This window comes from Balaenoptera physalus (assembly GCF_965194825.1).
Source record: "Balaenoptera physalus genome assembly, chromosome: 14".
Taxonomy (NCBI): Eukaryota; Metazoa; Chordata; class Mammalia; order Artiodactyla; family Balaenopteridae; genus Balaenoptera; species Balaenoptera physalus.
In genome coordinates, this window is record NC_138893.1 from 1,245,161 (window position 1) to 1,262,689 (window position 17,529).

General features: G+C 49.4%; 2 protein-coding genes across 4 annotated transcripts; one reads left to right on the plus strand and one right to left on the minus strand.

Moving 5' to 3' along the window:
* Nucleotides 1-863: 863 nt before the first annotated feature.
* On the plus strand, nucleotides 864-7,611 carry EGR2 (early growth response 2). 3 transcript variants are annotated; one of them, XM_082425600.1, is made up of 4 exons: nucleotides 864-943; nucleotides 1,043-1,155; nucleotides 3,686-3,794; nucleotides 5,140-7,611. In XM_082425600.1, exons 2-4 carry the CDS (start codon nucleotides 1,057-1,059, stop codon nucleotides 6,387-6,389), a joined length of 1,458 nt encoding a protein of 485 aa, XP_082281726.1. In that variant the 5' UTR covers nucleotides 864-943; nucleotides 1,043-1,056; the 3' UTR covers nucleotides 6,390-7,611. The 3 variants fall into 3 exon arrangements, with proteins under 3 accessions (XP_082281726.1, XP_082281728.1, XP_082281727.1); XM_082425602.1 differs by lacking the exons at nucleotides 864-943; nucleotides 1,043-1,155 and adding an exon at nucleotides 1,184-1,498; XM_082425601.1 differs by lacking the exons at nucleotides 864-943; nucleotides 1,043-1,155 and adding an exon at nucleotides 1,523-3,585.
* A 2,547-nt stretch (nucleotides 7,612-10,158) lies between these two features.
* ADO (2-aminoethanethiol dioxygenase) lies at nucleotides 10,159-14,521 on the minus strand. The gene has a single exon (XM_082425633.1). It carries the CDS (start codon nucleotides 14,186-14,188, stop codon nucleotides 13,376-13,378), a length of 813 nt encoding a protein of 270 aa, XP_082281759.1. The 5' UTR covers nucleotides 14,189-14,521; the 3' UTR covers nucleotides 10,159-13,375.
* Nucleotides 14,522-17,529: the final 3,008 nt, after the last annotated feature.

The following is a 17,529-nucleotide window of genomic DNA, read 5'->3' on the forward strand; positions in this document are numbered from 1 at the left end:
TCCCTTCCTTTTGAAACCCCTGACCTCAGATTTCCTCCTTTCCGAAATGCCAGAGAAAAGAAATGAAGTTGTCTAAGGTGACCTGTTTCTTCCCTAGTGGGCTAAGCCACGCTCCCAGTCCTCAAAGAGTCGTTCACTTTCCGGAACTGGGTTTTCCCATATGAATGATGTAGCATCCAGCGCATCGTACTTGGAGTCAGAAGACGCGGTTGCAAGTTTGGACACCACCCCTTATCAGCTGCGCGACTTAGGCAAGTTACTTCAGCTTTCTGAACTTATTACCCATCCTCAGGATGGCTGGCTTGAAATGAGTATGCCTAAATTTTGTTCCATTATCACTCTTAAGAGGGAAGGAGGAAGAGGGAGAGAGATGGGGAGAGAGGGAATCTACTGACCCGTTTCCAGCGGAGATTCAGGGAAGCCCTCCCAGGACTGGCCCCAGGCACCTGCCCGGTAGCCTGCATAGCCTCCCTGCAACTGTTGCTTGCCCCTGCCCCCAACCCACCCCCGGCGCACGGCTGGCTTGACGTAGCGCAGCTCTTAAGTAGGTGTGAGTTGTTGGAAAACTGCGAATAATTCCAGGGTCAGTCACTCCCATTTACTCTAACGTGCTTCTCTGACCGGCCGGGTAAGCCCGCCTCTCCTCCTTGGGGTCCCATCCCCCATCTGACCCCCACTCAGCCTCCTCCTTCGGGAAGAGCAGCAGGCGAAGAGCGCGCGGCTCACCCTCTCCCGGGCCGCCCCCAGCCTGCGCCCTGCCCTCTGCGCCCAGCTCGCTCCGTACTCGAGCGTCCAGGAGCTCCCCCTCCGGGCGGCGCGCGGTGGCCGCCGGCGGGGTTGGCAGCGGCGCCCACCGTCCGGCGGCCCCGGCGACTCACCCGCCCGCCCACGTGCGTGGAGAGGAGCGAAGCGCAACCAGTCGCGGCGCCTGCGCTTGCCACCGGTGGGTGCCTTACCTCGGAGGCCGGCGGGGGCCGTAACCCGAGCCCCGCTGCCACGACCCATATTTGCATAATTCGGTCCCCCCCACCCCTTCTTTCAGACTCAGGGCTGGAGATGCGAGTCGGGCTCCCCTCCGAGGCGTCGTCTTGCCGGTGGTCAGCGCGGGGGCCGCAGGACCGGCCGGAGCGCAGGCGGAGCGGGCCGGCGCACGTGGTAAGAGTGCAGCTTTCTTTTCTTTTTTCAGAAACGGGACTTTCCACGTTTTTGCCGAGGGTGGGGTACCTACAAGGGTGCTAATCTTGCTGCGATTTCCCCTTTAATTTTTATCTCCAATTGGAAAAGAGCGCGCAGCGCAAGCGAGAAACTTTCCCAAATTTTCTCTGGGCGTTTGAAGTCAGGAAGATGGCCGTCCGCGGGAGAACCAATTTCGCTGCGGGCAGGCGGAGAACCGGAGCGCCGGAGGAGAAGCAGAGGCAGCTCACCGCCGCCCCGGGGCCCTGACCACCGCGCGCGGGGCCGGGCGGGAGCGGACTCGCAGCGGCTGCGGCCGCGGCAGGTGAGCGGCCGGAGAGCCGCCTGCAGCGCTGCGCTTCTTCCACGGCGTGGCGCCGTGGCTCTCGGCCGCCCGGGCCCCCACGAGGCTGGGGCCGTCCTGGCCCGCCGCGGGAAAGGGCAGGGCCGGGCCGTAGAGGCTGTCCCGCGCTCTACGCCAGGCCTTGGCTGCTTTGGGGGCGGGAAAGTGGCTGGCAGGCGGCCGCTCGCCAGGTTTGAGCAATTGAGACCAACCTCCTACGGGGCCCCGGCCAGGCCAGGAGCGCTCCGGGGGTGGGCCAGGGCGCGCCGGGAGATAGAAGCGGTCTGTGCAGCCAGCCAGAACCCACCGCTATCTGGACCTCTGAAAAGTTTTTAAAAATTGCTTTGGGAACCAAGCAGAAAGGTTCCCATCGGGGCCAGTTTTTTTTTTATTTTTTACACGCAAAGGGAAAAGCGCGTACGGTGATGGCGACTCGAAACTGGCGTTAGCGTCACCGTTTGCTGTCACTCTGGACCTCGCTCGGCTCCCCGAGGTGGCTCTTGGCCAGGGACAGGAAGAATATTCCTCCTCCTGTTGTGTGTTCTGGAGTAGCGCTCGGGTGCGGGCAGAGCGCACCTCCGGAGGGTAGGCTTTCGGGGGTGGATGACTGCGGTGGCGGCAGGTACAGGCAGTGAAGGTGAGGATGGGTGTCTTCGCAGAGCAGCCTGTTCAGCAAACCCAGGCGCCCGCTCTGCCGACCAGGCATTCTGTTGGCGAGGCGAGCGCACGGGCGCGCTGTCAACAGGGAGGTGTGTAGCGTAAGGTGTGCGAGTGGGTGTGTGAAGAAGGCGGCGGGGGCAGGAGTGTGTGCAGCGGAAGTGGAGCGTGTGTGAGTGTAAGAGTGTGTGCGCGTGTGTGGCGGGGCAGGGTGAGTGTCCAAGCCTCCATCTGGACGCCCCCACATTGCCGACCGCCCAGACGCGCCGGGAAGGGCGCCCGCTCCGCGCAGCAGCTGAAGGGGGGCGGGGAGCGCGCGGGCAGAGGAAGGGTGGGGGGTGTCTCCGGCTAAGGATTTCTCTCGAAGCTCCCCGCAGTTATCTGCTCCTCCTAGGGTCTACCCCCCCCCGCCCCAAGGTGCCCAAAATACTTAAACAAACAAACAACCCCAAACCTGTTCCGTTTTCGCTCCTGTATAAATAGAACAGACTTTCCAAAAAAGCAATACCGCATTCACTCTTATCACCAGCTACTTCTTTCCACCAAGTAATTCAGAAAAAAGCAGTCAGCTTCCGTGAATGCATGCAGCTTTTTTTTTTTTTCTTCTCTGCCTCCTTTTGCTTGCGGTTTTGAGCTGCCAAGAAAGTGAGTAGGGGTTTGACTGTAGTGTCTCGGCTCCACTCGGTTTCTTTCCGAAGTTTAATTTTCCGGAATGGCTCCCAAACAAGGGCTGGGGAGGCGGAGCTGCTGGCACCGGATCTTCGCCTTTTTTGGAAAGTCCCGGAGAACCGGAATTCCTCCCCGCCCGGGAGGCCGCGCCGCAGCCCGGACCGATCGCTCTCCCACAGTGGCCTAAGCCGGACCCGTGGCGCGCCCTATCCCCGTCGGGCCCTGCGCTCTGGACCCGGGCTGCGGCTCGGGCCCCGCGCCCCAGACCCCCGCGGATACTCGCGGGCTGCGAGCCGGGAGTCGCGAGCCCGGAGGAGCCCGCGCAGCCGAGCCCCTATGCAAATCGGCCATGTGACGGCAAAAGCCGCCTGGCCCAGCCCTGTTCCTCAGTCCATATATGGGCAGTGACGTCACGGGCATTGAGGACCTGCCCATAAATACTTAGAGCAACACTTTCCGTCTAACCCGGAGAGCAGCAATTGATTAATAGCTCGGCGAGGGGACACACTGACTGTTATAATAACACTACACCAGCAACTCCTGGCTTCCCAGCCGGAACACAGGAGAGAGTCAGTGGCAAATAGCCATTTTTCTTTTTTAAAAAAAGCAACTTGTTTGCTAGTTTTGTTTCTGTTAGATTTTTTTTTGAGGTGGATAGTTGCTTTTAAGTGTGGAGGGCAAAAGGAGATACCTACCTAGGCTCAGTCCAATCCCTCTCCAAAACGGCTTCTCTGACACTTCAGGTAGCGAGGGAGTTGGGTCTCCAGGTTGTGCGAGGAGCAAATGATGACCGCCAAGGCCGTAGACAAAATCCCAGTAACTCTCAGTGGTTTTGTGCACCAGCTGTCTGACAACATCTACCCGGTGGAGGACCTCGCCGCGACGTCGGTGACCATCTTCCCCAATGCCGAACTGGGAGGCCCCTTTGACCAGATGAACGGAGTGGCCGGAGGTAAGCCGCGTGCCCCCTTCGCGGATCAGGACCCACGCAGCTCGGAGATGGTGGGGGGGTTTCGGTGCATGTGCAGGACTTGGAGGAGAGGGTCGGGGCGCGAGGTGGACGATGTTGACTCAGCTGGCTTTGAAGAATGGAAGGGGGTGCAGGAGGAGCCCGCGTGAGCGGGGATCCAGGCGTTGGAGCTGGACGCGCGGGCAGATGCACCAGGTTGCCAGCGAGCGAGCGTGCGTGCGCCGCGGCGCGCCCAGCCCCCGGCGGGCGAGGGATGAGAGTAGGAGAGGTGCCCCACCAGGCTTCTGGGCTTGTGCGGGCCTTTCCGCCGGCCGCACCCCAGCCTCCCCTCTCCCGGGGTAGGGGCAAAGTGACGGGAAAGTTCGGGGCTCTGGAGGAAAGCTGCGCGTCTGGAGAGCCGAGCGGCGGAGAAGCCCCAGAGGAAAGCGTCCGCCGCTCCCTCCTCGGCAGGGGAGACCCGGGGAACATCTCGGAGCGCGCTCCCCCTGCGGCCTGCAGGAGCGCCCCCACCTGCGTGCCGCCCGCGAAATTGAGGGGGTTGGCCAGGCGGGGAGGAGGAGGTGGAGGGCGGGCAACGGCGGGAAGCGGCCCCCTGGCTGCCTAGGGAGGCCCATCGGGCACCGGTGCCGCGAGTCTCCTTGGCGATGCGGTGGAAAGTGGTCTCCCGCAACCCCCGCGCCTTCCCCGAAGCCCTGCCACTGTCTTTGGGCTGGGGCGAGGACGCGCGGGTGTCGCGCAAGGCTGAAAATGTTGGGAGGGGAAGGAAATCTATAGCCTCCTTCCATCGCAGAGCCCGATTCCCTCCAGCAGTGGGAGAGGGAGGAAAGGAAGGCACCTGGGATGGGGAGCAGCCGGGAAATCATTGACCCCCTTCTTTGGCTCACCTCTCAGGCTGACACCTTCGCGGCAGTGGCTGGGATCAGTCTTCTGGGTGGTGTCTGCCCCAGCCGTGAGACCCGCCCCAGGCAAAGGAGAGGGAGAGAAGTTCCAGGCAGATGGGGAATTTTTAATACTGTTGTTGCTATTTTTGGGTGTTTTTATTGGGGACTAGAGCCACAGATGGCTGTATATGGGGGTTGGGAGTGCTCATCTGCTTTCCTGGAGGTAGTTTGCGTCCTAGACTGTCACTGGCTGCCACAGTAGGATCTTGGGCTAGCCTCTTCTAACTGTCTTTGGGCCACAATTTCCTCACCTGTTGAACTCTGCCTCAGTTCTACAGTGCTAAGATCCTGGGCCTTGGGGTTGGACTCATGTGAGACGGGGGTGAGAAGGGATTCTTGGCTGCATTCTCATTGCTCCACCTCCATTCTTCCTTTCCCCTCCCCAGATGGCATGATCAACATTGACATGACTGGAGAGAAGAGGTCCTTGGATTTCCCATATCCCAGCAGCTTTGCTCCCGTCTCTGCACCCCGAAACCAGACCTTCACTTACATGGGCAAGTTCTCCATCGACCCCCAGTACCCCGGTGCTAGCTGCTACCCAGAAGGCATCATCAACATTGTGAGTGCAGGCATCCTGCAAGGGGTCACCTCCCCAGCTTCCACCACAGCCTCATCCAGCGTCACCTCTGCCTCCCCCAACCCACTGGCCACTGGACCCTTGGGTGTGTGCACCATGTCCCAGACCCAGCCTGACCTGGACCACCTCTACTCTCCACCGCCGCCTCCTCCTTATTCGGGCTGTGCAGGAGACCTCTACCAGGACCCCTCGGCGTTCCTGTCGGCAGCCACCACCTCCACCTCCTCCTCTCTGGCCTACCCACCACCTCCTTCCTACCCGTCCCCCAAGCCAGCCACGGACCCGGGTCTCTTCCCCATGATCCCAGACTATCCTGGATTTTTCCCATCACAGTGCCAGAGAGACCTACATGGTGCAGCTGGCCCAGACCGCAAGCCCTTTCCCTGCCCCCTGGACTCCCTGCGAGTGCCCCCGCCACTCACTCCGCTTTCCACCATCCGCAACTTTACCCTGGGAGGGCCCAGTGCTGGGGCCACAGGGCCAGGGGCCAGTGGAGGCAGCGAGGGACCCCGGCTACCTGGCAGCGGCTCTGCAGCTGCCGCTGCTGCCGCCTATAACCCACACCATCTGCCGCTGCGGCCTATTTTGAGGCCTCGAAAGTACCCCAACAGGCCTAGCAAGACCCCAGTGCATGAGAGGCCCTACCCGTGCCCAGCAGAAGGCTGTGACCGGCGCTTCTCCCGCTCCGACGAGCTAACACGGCACATCCGAATCCACACGGGGCACAAGCCCTTCCAGTGTCGGATCTGCATGCGCAACTTCAGCCGCAGCGACCACCTCACTACCCACATCCGCACCCACACTGGCGAGAAGCCCTTTGCCTGTGATTACTGTGGCCGCAAGTTTGCCCGGAGTGATGAGAGGAAGCGCCACACCAAGATCCACCTGAGGCAGAAGGAACGCAAGAGCAGTGCCCCCTCCTCGACGGTGCCGGCCGCCTCCAGCACCTCCTGCACTGGGGGCGCGCAGGCTGGGGGGACCCTGTGCGGCAGCAACAGCAGCACTGTTGGTGGAGGGTCACTCGGCCCTTGCTCATCTCGGACCCGGACACCTTGAGATGAGACTCAGGTTGACACACCAGCTCCTTGAGGCCCTTCATCTGCTGGAGCTGCACGACAAACACTACCACCCATTCCTGCCCTTCCCTCATTTCGTTGGGCAAAGGGCCTTAGGAGCCTAGCACTGCCCCCACCCCTTTCCACTTAGAAGCAGGTCCTTCCTAAAAGTTAGCCCACCTTAGTCTCTCTTAGGTGAGTTGACTGTCACCCCAAGGTAATGGGGAGGCTCAGAAGGGGGTTGGGTGGGGTTCCCTGGCCTAGAGGGCTGAAGCATGACCCTACTTTAAAGGGTTGTTTGACTAGGTTTTGTTTCCCCTCTCTTATTTTGACTGGTTACAGGTTTTTGACTCTGGATGTCAGAATTGATCTGAGACTTTTTCTACAGTAGGTTGGGAGATGCTCATCCCTTCAGGTGGGGAGAGCAAAAAAGGCAGAAGCAAAACTGATGTGCACTTTATGGCTTGGGACTGATTTGGGGGATGCTGTACAGTGGGTGAAGCATGGCCTTTATAAAGCTGCATTCTGTGGCCCTAGAACAGTGAATCAAAGCTTATCTAGTCATCTCAACCCTTTAAGCAATATGTATTATAAACTCAGAGAACAGAAGTGCAATGTGATGGGAGGGACATAGCAATATCTGCTCCTTTTTGAGTGGTTGAGAAATGTAAAGACTATTTTTTCAGTGTATATCCATTCAGATTTTGTGTATTTTTGATGTGCACTGTTCTCCAAGTTCTGAACCTTTGGGAAAAAAAGTAAAGCATTTATGATCTCAAAATGAGTCAAAGGTTAACTTATTTAAAGGGGGATGTACATATATTCTCTGAAACTAGGATGCATGCAATTGTGTTGGAAGTGTCCTTGGTGCCTTGTGTGATGTAGACAATGTTACAGGGTCTGCATGTAAATGGGTTGCCTTACTATAGAAAAAAAAAACCATCACTCCCTGGGTTTAGTATGGCTGTATATTTCTGCCTATTAATATTTGGAATTTTTTTTAGAAAGTATATTTTTGTATGCTCTGTTTTGTGACTTAAAAGTGTTACCTTTGTAGTCAAATTGCAGGAATGTAAATAATGTTACTGGAGCTGACTTGTTTGGTTATTAGCTCTTAATAGATGTGGAAATATAAATGATTTATTCTAACACAAAACCACTAACTAAAGTTCAGATAAGGAATGGTTTATGACTATGATGTAAATAAATACTTTTCAACAATATTTTTGCTGCAGAAATTACTTATGAAAGATTTATTGGGTGGGACTTCAACAGTACCCAGTCAGTGGGTTTTAGTACTTTGACCAAGCCAGGATCTCCAAGTCTTCTTTGCTAGCCTTTCAACACCAGCCCTCTCGCCCCAAAGCAATCTCCATTCATAATCAAACGCTAGCGTTCCGGGGATTTCCCCCATGCATTAGTGTAAAAGTGGGGAGGCGTTGTTTTGACTCATTGTTCCGTCCTCTATAACAGCCTATAACTTCTCTCTGCTCCTGAGTGGGCTCCGGAAAATAAATACTTACAAACAAGTGCCCACTCGGAGACTACACATTTGCGGCTGTTTTCAGAACCCTGACCAGGGCCAGGAACTCAGACGAGATGTGGCTTTGTGGAAAGTGTGGTGGCGTGGTCAAGCTGGAAATGACTTTCAGGTTCCAGGATTAGTCTCATGACCACAGAAAACTTTTTGAAAAGCGCTATCGCCTCTTCAGATCAAAAATGAACTCAGACACTGCTGATGACAGCATTAATAGGTTGCCAAAGGAATTACCCCAGGACTCATTTCTCTCCAGCCTTGTCTCCCCAATTACACCTATTCAGAAGGATCATTACACTGCCATAGGTTTGGTGGGTCTGGAGACTATTCACCTTTTTAGATAAGTGTATACCAGCCTTAAGAAAACCTCAAAGACAATCTGAATCAAATAGGCAAAAATGGTCCTCCATGGCACTGGATAATGGTTTGCAAAACAATACCCTATAAGGGTCATTTTACTGCAAGCCTTTTGTAGTGATTTTAAAATATAAATTCCCCCACCCCCCCGCCCATAGTTATCTACATATCATACAATGCAGATTGTCTTTGTGAGGTTATCTTTCTTTACTCTAAAATTGGGCCTAAATATCATTTAACGTCACTTGCTGCCTCTGGATCCTTACACAAATGCAACACACTGGAGCGCCCACTGTTTAGCTACATCATCTGAAAACCCTGTCGTCTGTCCTTTGGCACTGTTAGACTCTCTCAGGCGTGGCTGATAATAGATGGCCTGTATTTTAGAACAGCAGTGACAGCTTCTCCTGGAAACTACTTTTTGCCCTTACCAGCACTAGAATTCGAAATCTAATTTGTGAAGGTTAACTAACCCTTATTTCCTTCCTGTCCTTATTTCAAAGATGCATAATAGCTCTAATAACTACTAAATGGAAGTTTCTAAACTTCAGTGTCAGATTGTTCTAGTGACTGGTGTCATTCCATTAGATTCATATTTCCTAGCTTGTCAGCATACTATCATCCTTGCTTGGCCAATTTTCTTAAAGAAATATGTATAGAACAATGCCACATTTTGATAATTGTGTTTTTAATGATACTACTCTCCTACCAAAATGTCATTAAAATATAATACACCTAAGTTTTATGTGATTTAAATTGTCTTGCCAAATTTTAATTTCAGAGCACCTTCAATTAAGACAACGTAAACAATTGTTAACAAAGCAACAGACTAAAAATCTCTTTAATAAGATGAAATACATTTTGGTGATAGTCAAATTGATTACATAATCACTTTCGCCTTGATGTGGGCTTGGTGAAGTGGCATAACATACATACCATAAGGAACACACCTTGGTGTTTTCTCAGAGCCAACCTTGTGGATTTTATTCCTTGATTTCAATAGGTTAGGTCAATCTTTAATCAGATTTTATTACCTGCTTGAAACATTCAGGGTACTGTTCACAGGTGTCTCATTTTTTACTTTGCTCAAGAAATAAAGCATATAAAGCTGTCTGCTTTCTTTTATTCAATATGCTTTATTAAATAATATTATTGATGTTTCAGCTGTTACTAGGAATTCTTATTAAAAATAAACTTCTGGAGAGTAATTCCTTAAAGATCATAATGCAGTTGAGATGGTTCAGTACACATTAAAAATAGGTCTATTAAACCTAAATAAGGTTTCCAATTATTCATAAATCAGGCTATTTAATTTCAATATCCTAACTGCTAATGAAATTAAGGCAAATTGTCTGGCATATATTAGAAATGGCTGTAGTGATGCTTTAACAGTTCAATACTACTTTGGGGGGGGGGGTGGTGGGAAAGAATAGTATCATTACAAGTGCCTAAAATGCTGCCAATCCAAATTACAATTAAATAAATTTTACAGAAAAAGGAAAGACAAGAAAATATTTAAGTCCAAAGGTTCTTTCCTCCATGAATGAAAGTATTTTTGTTTTCTTACACTAGCTTATTTTCCTCAGGTTAAATATAAAAGGAGTATTTTCGTTGCAGCAAAATAGTTATGATTGCATGTTAAATAATTTCAGATGTTTTGTCAATCAGGCTGTTTCAAAGATCACACTCAGGGAGATATACTATTAAGCTTATATTATTACTTGGACTTTAGAATCTGCAGAAGGCCCCCAGTTTTTAGTACAACATAATCTTACTATACAGACTGTGAACGTTTAACAGCAATTCAAATGTAGGCATCATAGCAAGTAATATTTTCCTTTTCCCTTTTGCAATAATCAAATAAGATTTACCTCTAAACAATTTCAAAAATGACTTTATTTTCCACAAGTACACTGATTTTAATCTAGAAATGTAAACATCCCTGGATCAGAAGATTCAGTATCTATATGTGGCTTAACAAATGATTTCCTTCTTTGACACTCAATGCACTGGAATAATCAATGGTCAGCTTCTGTTTGTGACGTGAAGTTCTGAATTCAGAACAGGAGAGTTACAGGAGTGGCACTGCCCTCAGGTTAGAGTTGAATAGCAATGGGCAGAGCCCTGAATTAACGATATATTGCTTTTTTGTTGAACAGTAGAGCTAGAGCACAAGATTCCAAGTCATTTGGAATAAATGAGTGATGAGAGTCCTCCTGCGATGCCTAGACTAAGGCACCTACAAGGGAACAATGCAAAAGAAGGAACATAAGTTGTGAGTTTTGGGAGAAGTTAAGGGCTGTTAGCATTAAAAGATCAGATAACCCACTCCTGTTGACAAACACACATTACTTTAAAAAAAGGTTCACCATTTTCACTGATAAACAGCAGTTGGTGTAAACTCAATCCATGCAAATTAGGCTTAATAAAAAAATCAATTCTCATAAAGTAGTAGGTAGATATACAACACTCTGAATTGATATAACCAGAGAATTAAAAAGCTTTAGAAGTATTAGACAACTTCTCACCCATGAGAGGCAATTATTGCATTTGTTATTCAACAGAAAGTTAAGTGATTAGTATCATTGTGCTCATTAGTCTTTGTAGAAGACAACTTTTTTCCCACAGTTGTTACCCATATTGCAGGAATATATGGAAACACAACAGCAGTCACATCTGTTTATGCAGAAAGGTGCAAGGCTTTTCTGCACCACATTCTGTCTTTGTATTAAGAATATTCTTTCCTTAGTGGCTCACTAAAACAAGTTAATTTTGTTTTCACCATTAATTTACTCAGAATTATTAGTGAACCAAAAGTTTCACTGTTCTTATTGAACTAAATTAGAGAGATATATTGCTGTTTTGGCCTGTGATAATTTCAGTTACTCTTTTGAAAAGCACCTTAAGTCTTTTTCATTCAACTTGCTTGTACTTGAGAACTTAAAAATTTCTTATAATGAAGTTTGAAAAAACAATTTCTCCTTTATTACTGTCTTGTTGCCAGCATGAGTTTTTGTAGGTTTAATGTACTCCAGATTGTATTATAACCTATACATCATTATCAACAATTGTTGTAAGTTGATCAACTTTTTGCTACAATATAATTCAAAACAGGTAGGTATGTGATAACCATACACATTCATCATTGTGCTATGAAAAAAACCCATTTTGTGAACAATTTTAAAGAAAATCATTTGCATATCTAGAATTTAATTTCAAACTGAATGGCCTGAAGAACTGCTTCAAACTGCCCCTAAGGTATACTAAACCACACCAGAATGTGACATTACCATAAAACAATTTCAGCAAACTTGGAAGAAATGCATTATGCTTGTGTCAGGTTTTCCAACACAGTGGCATATCATGTTTAGTAGCATCTTTTTGTAATTTGTTTTTTAAGAAAAGTCATTAAGAATTTGCTTTTTCATTCTATTTTTAAATTTGGGAACAAATATTCCTTCACTCTGGGCCTCTAACCCAGTGTGCAGAAAGAGGCAAAGGCACATACTGCTTCCCTACAGGGTCATCACTTCCCACCAATAGCAAATCTCCCTTTATTACAGATATTAGAACTCAACTGCCACATGGGCAAGTCAATCAAGAGGGCTTAGACAACAGCTGGACAAATTTTAATGTGTTTATTTCTACAGTTTGTTTTTATTAAAAGTTTTGTGGAAAAAAGAGTCCTATAAATAGTAAAAAGGGGGAAACAGGAGTGTTCCTTGGCCTGAAGCAAATGGTGTCAATACATTTGTAAACAAGGTAAAGCTCAGCCAATTAAAAGGACAAAAATAAAACTAGTCACAACACAGCTGTTCATTTCAAGCGGTTGGGAATGGGAAGTGTTTTGTCCCAAGTTTTGGTGCCCTAAAGTGGCCAGCAGTATAGTTAATTCTCAATTTTCTAGCCTTGATCATCTGTGCCTCTCTCTCTTCCTGCAGAAAACTCACCCTAGATGAAGCAAGCACTGGCTCTCTCCTATTTGAGGGACAGGGTTCTGAGAACACTGCCACCAACAACACAGCTGGAATCAGCAGCCCTCTGGAACGTTAGAACTCCTGAGAGAATCTGAAACAGTCATGAACATTTTCCTCTACTTTTGCAGGAAAATACTGGAAGTAAATATGGGCACAGAATTTAACAGCTGGCTAAGGGTGTTTTACATTCAGTTGTTTGGAAGCATACCGATTCAGCTCCTCTGAATCTTATGGTTAGAAAATACAGAATTACCCTATTACTTCTTAAAGTACACTAAGACAAAAAAAGTCACTTGAGGATAATACAGTTTTTGCATTAAAGGTGAATCTGCAACAAGAAATCTGCTCAACTCAGAGATCTGGAGACTCATCGGGAAGCTCTAAGTGACCATTTGTCACTGAGATATGCAGGTGCTTGAATTTCTTAGTAGATGCTGCCAGAGTAACCCAGATGTGGTTACTGGGCAAGGGGAGGAAAGAAAATAAATCTTGCCCTCTACATGCATCGTTACGTTTGGGGGTAATCCCCCAACTCTGGAAAAATGGTTTTAATTTTCACAACGACTTAATTAGGCCGGACAGCTCACTTTAAATAGTAGCTCATCTCTTTAAACCTAGTTTTTATCAATGACTTGAACTAAAAACAATTCAAACCACTAGGTCATGCAAAGTCAGTAAGTTAGAACTATAACAATAAGGAGTAAAAGGGCTTAAGGACGTAAGTGGAAAACAAACCCTATTTACCCAAAGAGGGGGGCGGAGAAAATCACTTAGTGTATTTTGTATAGGATGGGGAACTTCATTATGGCTTGAGGATGGAAGCGCTTCAAATAAGACCCCTGCCCCCTCCCCACAAATCAAAACCCCAGTGGCAGTGACAGAGCCAGGAAACAACCTAGCTTCCCCGCCTACTCCGCCCCCAAAATGGTGCCCAGTGGCTGCAGTCCAGTCGCCGCGCTTCGCAAGGCTCCCGAGGAAGCGGCTACAGCCCATTCCAGTAGATCCAACGCCCAGGCCTGGGGGAAGGAAGAGAGCCCTTGTGATGGGACGCGGCCAGCCAAGCCCAGATACGAGTAGGGCATGTCTTCGGCCCACCAATCCCGGGCGCCGGCGGCTTCAAGGGAAGACCTTGGGACCTGGATAGGGCTCCCCCTCGCACCAGAAGTCATCGGCCTGCGGGGTCTCCAGGAGCCACACCTCTCGGGGCAGGTCACAGGCCGAGCCGGAGGCCTCCCTGGCCCTGACAGGCTCCAGCACCCGGTAATAGTGGCAGTCCCGGCCGTCGTCGGGGTCGTAGGGCGGGGCCAGGATGTCCAGGAAAGCGGCGGGCCCCTCCACAGCGTCGATCTGGTGCAGGTTGTCCCGGTGCGGCGTGAGGACGCAGGGGCCGCTGGCCGCCGTGTACTCCGCCCGCGAGCGCAGCACACCCGGCCTTACCGCGTCCCGCTCCCCGGGCTGCAGCGCCGGCTCGAACTGCTGCTCTGGTGGCGGGGCCCGCGGCCGTTGCCCGCTGCCCACCTCCAGCTTGTCCATGCAGCTGATGCGCACGGTGCCGTAGAGCACCTTGAGGATGCCGTGCATGCCCGGGTGGTCGTGCAGCGGGATGGAGGTGCCGCTCTTCAGCAGGAACACGCCGAGGCTGAAGCCGTCTGTCTCGCAGATGTGCATATAGGTGACTGGCGGCAGGTTGGGCCTCAGCGGCTGCAGCGTGCCCTTGCGCGGGGAGATGTTCAGGTCCTCCGCGCGGACCAGGGTCAGCAGGCTCTTCAGCTTGCTCAGGTTCTCCGGGAAGCCCTGCGACATCGGCGCCTCGGGGCCTGGCGCCTCGCCGCGGTCGGAAGAGCTGCGGCTGCCCCCGCTGCCCCGGAAGGTGAGGCACGCCTGGCGGGCTATCCGTTGGATCAGGGAGGCCATGTTGTCTCGGGGCATGCCCTGCTGTTCCTCTGCGTGCCGAGGCCGGCCCCCTCCGCCCCCAGCTTTCCTCCGCCCCTTGCGGTCCCCGGCGGCCGCCACGGCTGCCCGCAACACCCGGCGAGGCAGGAGGCCCCGCAACTACCGGCCAGTCGGGCGGGCGGCTCTACAGCCGCCCACCTCAGCGGCCACGCGCCCGCAACGGCCGGGCGCGCCCGCCTCGCGCTCCCTTTGAGCGCGCACGCGCACGGCTCACACCCCGCACTCACGCTCCGGGACCAGGTACCGGCCGCGCGGACGGTGGTAGGCTTTGCCTTACGCCCGAAGCTCCATTCATGCGGCCCGCACCTACGGCGGTGCTCAGGCGTTCCCGGCGCCTTTCAGAGCATGCTGGGACATGTAGTCCGGTATTCCGCATGCGCTCTCAGAGAGTTCCCTTTGTCAGCTGGAAAAGGGAAGGATTAGATATGTGGGTCATAAAGCGACCTTTAGTACGGTCCCAAGGTGTTTGCTTGTTTGAAGAAAGGCGAATTGGGGCACCAGAGAAGTAGCCAGTTAACTACAACTCCCGGCATTCCTCAGCAGGTTGGGGTGACGCACTTCCGGCGTCTGGCCTGTGGTGTGGTGGAGGCTCTTGGCAATCTCAAGGAACCAGGCAAGGGGGGTCGTTAACCTTCTGACGCCGCTCGGGCCTGGTCAGCGTTCCAAGGTCGCTTTCCTGTGGCCTTAGCCTTGGGAATGAGGCTGTTGAGTTAACTTTAGCTCCTTGTGGCCGTCCAGGCGGCACTGTCTGCCACAGGGGTTACGGGACCGCGCTTTCGTAATTTCCTAAGTTTCTGAGGAGATGAGAGGGTCGAGACTGTCCCTGGTGAGCACGACAGTTACTCTACCCAGCCGTCCCCAGCTGTTGTTTGCTTCAGGGTCTGATGACGCTGCTCTTCTGGTTACAGAGTACGATAGTTTTTTTGGGGGAACTTGAGAGGCTATTTGCTGTGGTCACCGATTCTGTATACTAATGGTTATCAAACCTTAGATTGCCCAAGAAGCACTTGGTTAGGGGGGGAGGGGAGCTTTTTAAAAATACAGATGCCTGGTCTTCATCCAGAGATTGGTTCATTAGATGATTCTGAGGCTTCCTGTGAGAAACCTTGTTGTGGGAGAATCAGGCAAACTCTTGACCTTAACCTTACCCTGAGTTTAAAGTCCTTTTGGATTTCCAAAGCTAAATAAGGGTTTCTTACTCATTTTGTAATTGGAGTGGTGCAGTAAATTCTCTCCAGTTAAAAAAAAGCATGCTTTTTTAGTGGGCTATGTAACCTATCTAAGGAGCACTCAGTATTTGCCAAGCATTGTGTTAAGTACATTATCTAATGAATATTATAGTAATCCTCACAGCAACTCTTAAGAGGTAGGCATTATTATTATTCCCAGTTTGCAGATGAGGGAATAAGTTGCAAGAGGATAGCGAATAATTGACAGGGCCTAAGCAGAGCAGAAATAAGTACAGTTTTACCAAAACCGGCAGCTTGAATTGGTGTTAAAAGCACTAAATGTGGAGTTAGGATATTGTTTTTCCAGGCTACTGTGCTACTTACTGCTACTTAAAGTTGTCTGTCTTTAGCAGACTCTACCCTTTTATATCCTCAGTTTATTTACTTGTAGACTCTGGAGTTAGGGTAACAGTTATTCTGAACTCTCCTTACTCATCAGAAGACTCTGGGGAGCATTATAAAAATAAAGATTTGGGGGTCAAACCCAAGAGATTCTGATTCAGAAGAACTGGTGTGAAGCCCAGAATTTTTATTTTTAAGATGCTCCTTAAGTGATTCTTAATTATCAGCCCAGTTTGAAAACCACTGCTAGATCTGTAAATAATGAACCAGTTCTTAATATTTGGTGATTTCGATTGAGAGGGTGATTGTTTTAGAAAAGGACTCAAGTTTTATTCGTTTTCAGAGGTTGCCATGCCATTGTTAAGGTACTTAAATGTACTGTCGAAGTTCATGTAATGAAATCCCATGCAATCTTTTTCTAAAGTGAGGAATATTTAAATTAAGAGAAAAAAATGCCCTCTATTCATTTAAAAATCTGGATTTTTATTTATTGATTTTATTTCTATTAAGGTATAATTAGTGGGAGGTGTAGACTCCATAGATCACAGACTTTATTAACACATCTGTTACTTCTTAATAGTTGTCCATACTTATGTAACTGAAGCTCATCTATAAAATGAGATATTAAGATGCATGTGTAAAACACTGATGATACCATAGTAGCTGTCTCATAATAGTAGCTATTATTATACTTTCAAAATTGTTAAAAGCTGTAAGGACCAATGAATTTAAATAATATTGAGCAAATAATGGGATTTGCTTGTCTTGAGAATTAGGTTCAAGGTAGAGATTTAAAAAAAAAAGATTATTTTTATTGGTTAATTATTCACCTGGTAATACCATCCCTCAGGTCCTTGCTGTTCATTGTTTGGCCTGAGAGTTCAAAGTTTCCTAAGACTGCCTTTATCAGAATCACCTGGGGGTATTTGTTGACAGTGCAGCTTCTCAGTTCATCTCAGAATCTTCATCTGAATCTTTTGCACATTAAAGTTTTTAAGAACTGCTGAGTGTCCATAAGGCATATGGTACTTTTTTTAGGCCACAGACAGGCTACCTCTGTAATTCCTGTTTGAAACTGTCCTTAAGAGCTGCTCTAATGGATGAGATCCATCCTAATGGCTTTTGCCCTTAAGAAGCATTTTGCAATATTTGGCCTTCTGCCCCACTGCCAGTAGCATAGGCTGACTGGGTTTCTATTACCAATAACGTCCTTCTTTTTATGCTCCTTGTTCTGTTTTCCTTTGTGTTGCAGTAAGCAGAATGAAGACCAAAAGACATTCAGAAAGGAGAACAGACAAAAGAGAAGTGATAGTGAACAAGAGCTAGAAATACAAGACAGAAACAAGATTTGGGAAAAGTTTGGGACAGATGGAATCTATCATTCGATAAATAGTGAGTATTTATTAGGTACCAGGCATTGTTCTAGGCTTTGAGGATTTGGCAAAGAATATTGGAATTCAAGGAATTTACATGTGTGTGTGTGTCTGTGTGTGTGTATTTTGGGTTTGGAGGTTGTTACACAGTACAAATAAATGAGCAACATAGTTTCAGAGATGAGTTTATAAAGACAAACAGGATGGTGGTGTGATGTGTGTGTGTGTGTGTGTGTTACTGAGTTGTCAGGTGTCAGGTGTGACCAGAAGATAATGTTTGGTTCTGAATATTAAGGAGTCAGTTGTGGAAAAATCTGGGGTCAGAGCATTCCAAGACTAGGAAAATAGCCCTAAGGATGTCAAACAGAGTATT